The 7,265-nt window shown below is 36.8% G+C and overlaps 1 protein-coding gene across 1 annotated transcript; it reads right to left on the minus strand.

Annotated features, from left to right (window-relative positions):
* Positions 1-713: 713 nt before the first annotated feature.
* LOC132306487 (EPIDERMAL PATTERNING FACTOR-like protein 6) lies at positions 714-2,786 on the minus strand. Its single transcript, XM_059803877.1, has 3 exons — positions 2,274-2,786; positions 2,038-2,084; positions 714-1,043 (listed from the first exon to the last, which is right to left on the minus strand). Exons 1-3 carry the CDS (start codon positions 2,404-2,406, stop codon positions 795-797), a joined length of 429 nt encoding a protein of 142 aa, XP_059659860.1. The 5' UTR covers positions 2,407-2,786; the 3' UTR covers positions 714-794.
* Between the last annotated feature and the right edge of the window lie 4,479 nt (positions 2,787-7,265).

Raw genomic sequence — 7,265 nt, forward strand, 5'->3', positions numbered from 1 at the left:
GATGCATGCCACAATGGAATGGAAAAGACACAAAACACACCAGGGGAAGTTGCAGAATTTTTAATTCTCCAATTAAGCTGCCTACTATTATATATATGTTTTTGTTCTTATTGAAAATTGTGACAACTTATGTATATGTCAATGTTTGGGAACTGGTGCAAAGGAATCCAATAATAAGATTAACCCATTATTGACAATTATTTAATAGATTATCACCTCTCATAGTACAATTTAATATTATATATATATATATATACACAGACACACATATATCACCCACTAATTTTATTATATTTTTGCCGATTAAAAATGACAGAAAAGTGGTGAAATCAGTGCATGCAACAATATATATATATATATATATATATATATATGGATTTGAAAATTAGAGTTGTAACACATAACATCAAGTAGCATGGCAGCAACTAGTAGTCGCACTCCACTGTCCACAGTAAAAAACAATTACTTCTGATCTGAACTCTTATATCAACAGAACAGATTCTTTACATATAAATCAAACTTCTATATTCTTTTTTTCAAGCTTTCCCTTCGGAGTATTAATTCTAGCATAAGAAAGAGAACACCACCTTTTCTCAGTTGCCAAACACATGCAAGTTCCTACTTTAAATTGGACCATCCCCCAGTAGCAGTAGTAGTAGTAGAAAGGGACAATAGTGTCTTGGAGTACGTTCACCACCCATGCTATATCAAACTATAGAAAATGAAAAGTCTATATGAAATTAATTAATAATTAACCATGCACATATATAGCAAAGCTATATATATATATAGAACTAGGGCATATACAACTTGTTGCCACATTTGCACCTCCATGCCTCCGGGTAGTACTCGGCTGTGACCGGCGTTCCGGGAGGCACCGGCACGTGAACAGGCTTGCAGGGCGTGCACCTGCCGCACTTAGAAATGCACCGGGGCGGCGAGGATCCCAGCCCACCCAACAACCTCCTAGGTGTCCTAGCCAACCTCAACGACACCATCTCTTCACCATTCAGTTTCTCTGAAGACACTCTCTCGAAACATTCCTGTACCATAAAGTAAATTTTGTTTCAATTTCATTAACAAATAGACCTAAACTAAAGAGTACACAAAATTGTGAGGACATTGCTTCAAAATACTATGATCATGAGTTTGACTCATACCTACATTGATTCTAAGACCATGTCTGTGAGATGGGAGGACTGTATGTGTCCAAAAGGACTATTATGATACTCAAGAAAAACCCAATATCTCTAAATCGAAATACACGCGCACACACACACACACACACACACAATAAGTTATATATATACATGACTTAATCATGTGGAGTACTAGAGGACATGGTTTTTGGTTAACACATTTTGGTCAAGAAACAGAAGACTTGGAAGGAAGAGGACATGGACACGATTAAGGTGAGCTAACGTGCGCCGGTGGTGTTGTGTGGGCCTCGCAAGAGCCGAGACCGACCCTGCATGACAGTGTCCATGGACCACAAAATTGACAAGTATGAAGTACCCTACAGATTCCATGAATCGGACGGCCAAGAGAGGGAGGCAGAGGGCAGAGGTGGGGTACCGAGGCCAAGGAACAAAAATCTCTGTAACCTGCTTTGGCGCATTTTAGCAGTTAGTATGTTTAATTTGTTTGAAAAGAGTGTATGTCTGAGAGAGAGACTAATTATATCGATTACTACTACAATAATGCAAACTCTTATCTTCAATCAAACGGCTCAGAAGAGTCAGAACAAACGGTTGGACTAATTTTGTCCACAAATTGCCACCACTACTGCATAACTAATTATGTAACTCATTGTTGGAAGATCAAGATTACATAGATACATCGAAAAACAAAAAAGAAAACATTACATATGCATATATATATATACACACACACATGTATCTATATCTTATATGATTAAATTTATAATACAAATGAATAATCTCTTCTCTTCACAGATGAGACTCAGATATATATATTATGTGTGCAGCTGTGTTTGCTTGAACATTCTATATATATATATAGTATAAATTTACTAACCTGAAAGTAAAAATCTGCTTTAGTACCAGTTAAATGACACCTGGTATCTGCAAGAAAGAAAAGACCAGAGAGTGGTAGGAAATGATGGAGTAATATACATGAAATAGACAAAAATTTTGAAAGATAGATTTGGCATATACTATAGAAGAAAAGTGATATATAAATATATATATATTTGTATGTTTATGATGAGAAAAGTAATTAGCAATGGCATAAGAAAGTTATGATTTGCTTACCTAAACAGGGAGTTTTGGTGCTGAGAAATGCACAAACAGAGAAGAAGAAGAAGAAGAAGAAGAAAATGGCGGTGAAGTAAAAGAGAGGTGTTTTGTTGAAAAATCTCAATCTAATGCTACTCTTCAACTCCATGAATAAGAAGGAAGAAGAAGAAGAAGAAGAAGACAGAGATTGGTTTTGTTTGAAGATTGAATTAATAATGAAGAAGTAGTAGTAGTTGTAGACTAATGAATAGCACTTGGAGTGGTCTGATTTAATTCCCCCAGTCCCATGCAACAACTACTGTCACGCCCCAAATCAAACCCCTACAATTTAGAAAACTCCATATATATTCTCTCTCTCTAAAATTAAGTTTCTCTCTCTTTATTTGTTGGGACTCTGTAAAGTGGGAGTGGTTGAGAAGGTGTGGAGAAAAGGAGGGTGGAAGGTACGGCTAATCAGATTATGGGGTTGTGTGTGAGTGTGTTTGTGTGTGTGAGAGAGAGAGAGGGGGGGGGGGGGGGGGGGGGGGGGGTGTGGGGGTTGGAGATTGTTAGTATTGCAGATGGATGGAGTGGTGGTGGATCTGAGAGGTGTCTAAGGTGCAGATGGTGTCAATATCCTCTGCTTTACCATGTTTAGGCCTCAGATTCTCTTGCAGGCTTTCCCCACTGCCTTTTAACAATTCCCAAACTCAGTAACAGTCGCTCGCTAACCCACTCACACTTTTTGCATCTCTCTCTTCTCCTAAGCCCTGTATACTACTGATACACTATATATTTACGTCTCTCTATTATATATTTAGACCACTAATGCTCACATTGAATATTTACAGTAGCTTGTCCAATTGAATAATTTTTTTTATGAGTTATTTATGTTAAATATAAGTAAGTAGAGGACTCATTTTCTTATTTATTGCATAAATAATTAATTAAAAATAATAGGTGTAGCAATTCACTGCAAATAGACGATGCAAAAAATTATATATTTATAAGTGTTAGAAATATAAAATAGAGAAACTATATATTATATTGATGTATAAGATATGAAGATACATAAGAGTTTATATATATAGGTGTGGAGAGTAAGAAACCTAAATCCTTTTTGGTAAACCTATACATGGTTAGAATATATTCTACAATATAATAATAATATATTTTACAATATATTCTAACAGCCCCACTCAAAATTAAGGTGGATTAAATGAAACCATCTTGAGTTTGGAAATGAAATCTTGAAAGCGGCATGGCGGAAGCGATTTGGTGAAGATGGGTTTTTACCCATGATGAAGATGGAGACACGATTAACAGCTAACGTGACATGTGACGTGGCACTACTGCTAGCACCGCTGCTGACTGTGTCTGACATGACAACTGATGTGAAACTACTGTTGGCACCACTGCTGATGATGTCTAACATGGCAACTGTCGTGGCAGGTAACATGGCACAACTACTAGCACCGCTGCAAATTGTGTCTGTAGTTGCACCAATGTTGACATGTCAAGTGACGTAAGGTGGATCTGTGAAGATCTTGGAGGTAGGCGCAAAGCGTGAATAGGTTGACGTTGTCATCCCCGGTGGTAATTACTATAAACTGATGGGTGACGAATTTGTGAAGATTCACTACGTTGAAGACGCGTGTGAGCACACGATGAGTACCACTGATGGCGTGTGGTAGCGCGGTGACAGAGCTGATTTGACACGTTGAGGTGCGGGATTACCATTGGTGCTCGTGAAAGCGCATGGAAGAGTGGATTACCACTTGAAGCGCATGGTGGCGTGGTGATCGACGGAACTAATCCAATACGTTGAGCATCTCCTAACGTGACATCTCGTTAAACAACGAGACTTCCTTATACGGGACATCCTTAGGCGGGACTTCTCTAAACAAGGCAGCATCTCGTTGGATTTCCCCAAAGGAAGACTTATAATGTGGCTTCCCTGGACATGACATATGAAAGATCTCGGAGTGCGGAAGCGTGTTGGTTGACCGCCGCTGCCGAGGATAGGGCTAATGGTGCCATCTCTGGCGGTGACTATGATATATATTTTTTTTAAGAGAAACTGTATATTGTATTGATATTGATGTGTAAAATATGAAGATATATAAGGATTTAAATAGGTAACGAATACATGGTAAATCTATACATGATTGAAATATATTGTACAATTCAGTAATAATATATTCTAACAATAAGCAATGAAGCATAACATGAACAAAAAATGCTAAGAAAATGTAAACCATATTCCATGTATCAGGATTTCAGTATGTTATTTTATTATTATTATTATTTTCACACTGATTTTTGTCCTTAATTCTGGTTGATAGGGATAAAAATAATAAGCAACTCAAAGTCAAAAGAGAAATAAGATAAGGGTAAGGGATTTATCTTATCCAAAATCTTTATGGAATCATAAAAAATATCTGGTTACCATATGTAACCAGAGTTACCATTCCTGTAAGAAGGAAACGATATCATCTTGGATCAGGGAGAATCTCATTTCAACAACTACTTCCATTAATGTTTCTATAAAAGAGATGATGGGTCAACCTAAAAAGGTACGCCATAAATTTTATATGTAATCCTTATCGGATATTAGATCGTCAAGTACTAACTTGACCGTCGGAGTGTACCCGGCCGGCACCACGCCGGTCATCACTTCTCTTGTTTTGCAGGAATCGCTGCCGACTCCGGAGCGTGTAGATTTTTGGCATTAACAGTTGGCGCCGTCTGTGGGAACGTATATTAGTCCCAACAAATCATGGTTTGTACAAGTGAAATCTATGACAAAACTTAAAAGTAATTCAGTCTCTTTACAATCTAGCTTTCTCTAAAAAAAAGAGAACAGTTCATGGATTGCGTGGCTAAAAGCAAGGGTACAGTTGCTCAATCCGGTAAAATTGCTGGAAAGCCCCACCCTACCGCTTCATCATCGCTGTTAACTGGGTAAGTTTCATGCATTACGCGTATATCAAAATATATGTCTACACTTCCTCACATGATTTAAAGATAAACAATTTTTTATGTGTTTCTAATTGTTTGCAAAATATTGTTTACCTACATAATGATGTAGTTCACCCGGGAACCCTTCAATAGAATACTATGCTCTGCGGGTACTGTTCCCAAGAAAAAAAATAAAAATAAAATAAAATTGTGAGTACTGTTCACATGAATAGTACCCGCGAGTACTATTCACAGGGTTTTAAAAAAAAAAAATTATTATTTTGTGAGTATTATTCACATGATCAGTACTCACGGGAATAGTACCCGCGGATACTTTTCACAGGGTTTAAAAAAAAAAATTTCTTATTCTAGAGAATAATCGCTAGCTCCATGGATGATTTTGGTCCTATGATGCTCAATGATAAGTTTTTGCCTTAATTATACTAATTCTGATATATATATATATATATATATATATATATATATATATATATATATATTATCCGTTCAAACTGTACACATTAGTGCTTCTTGCGCATGAGAGGCAAGCTTGGGAATGGGGGCAGAAACTTAACCTCTCTTATTAAAGATACGAGCTCACGAAATTCTGGAAAATCAATCTTCCTTATTAAATAGATGAGCTCACACAACAATCGAAAATTAGTCTCTCTTATTAAAAAGATGAGATGACAAAACTTACAAGGATGAACCTCCCATATTAAAAGGATAGGGTCATGAAACTTGGAGAACCTACTCCCTTTTTAAAGGGCGAGTTGAATGAAGCTCGTAATTGCTATCCCCGTATTATAAGGGATTGATATAAAAGTGCCCCGTACTATAAGGGTCCGAGCTGAATGAAGCTCGTAATTGTTGTCCTTCGTATTAAATGGGGTCGAAACCAACTTGTAAAATATATCTCAATTTTTAAAGGGCGAGCTGAGTGAAACTCGTAAAATATATTTTCCTTTTTAAAGGGCGAGTTGAATGAAACTCGCAATTGCCATCCCCGTATTATAAGGGATTGATATAAAAGTGCCTCGTACTATAAGGGTCCAAGCTGAATGAAACTCGTAATTGTTGTCCTCCGTATTAAAAGGGGTCGAAATCAACTTGTAAAATATACCTCCTTTTTTAAAGGGTGAGCTGAGTGAAGCTCGTAAAATATATTTTCCTTTTTAAAGGGCGAGCTGAGTGAAGCTCGTAAAATATATTTTCCTTTTTAAAGGGCGAGTTAAATGAAGCTCGTAATTGCCATTCCCCATATTATAAGGGATTGATATAAAAGTGTCCCGTACTATAAGGGTCCGAGCTGAAAGAAACTTGTGATTGTTGTCCTTCGTATTAAAAAGGGTCGAAATCAAAAATCAACTTGTAAAATATATTTCCCTTTTTAAAGGGCAAACTGAGTGAAACTCGTAAATATACTTCCCTTTTTTAAAAGGTAAGTTCATTCAACTTAAGAAAGCCTACTCCCTCAGCTCATGAAGTTCGGGCAAATCTTAAGAGATCAACCAAAAAAAAAAAAGGTCGCCCAACAAGGGGTAACCTAAAAAGAGATTGATTTATGCTAAAAAGACGTCACTCAAAAAAACACTTTGACATTCTCGATACTTGACAAGCAAGCACAAGAATGGGGGGCAACTGATAGGTATAAAAATAATAACCAACTCAAAGTTAAAAGAGAAATAAAATAAGGGTAAGGGATTTATCTTACCCAAAATCTTTATGGAATCATAAAAAATATCTGGTTACCATATGTAACCAGAGTTACCATTCCTGTAAGAAGGAAACGATATCATCTTGGATCAAGGAGAATCTCGTTTCAACAACTACTATCATTAATGTTTCTATAAAAGAGATGATGGGTTAACCTAAAAAGGTACGCCATAAATTTTATATATAATCCTTATCGGATATTAGATCGTCAAGTACTAACTTGACTGTCGGAGTGCACCTGACTGGCACCACGCCGGTCATCACTTCTCTTATTTTGCAGAAATCGCCACCGACTCCGGAGCGTGTAGATTTTTGGCATTAACATTGGTTCCTAAGTAAATTCTGGAATGT

Source organism: Cornus florida, unplaced genomic scaffold (genome assembly GCF_030987335.1).
Source record: "Cornus florida cultivar Cherokee Brave unplaced genomic scaffold, ASM3098733v1 CherokeeBrave_3.0.0_Hap2_Chr05, whole genome shotgun sequence".
Classification (NCBI taxonomy): domain Eukaryota; kingdom Viridiplantae; phylum Streptophyta; class Magnoliopsida; order Cornales; family Cornaceae; genus Cornus; species Cornus florida.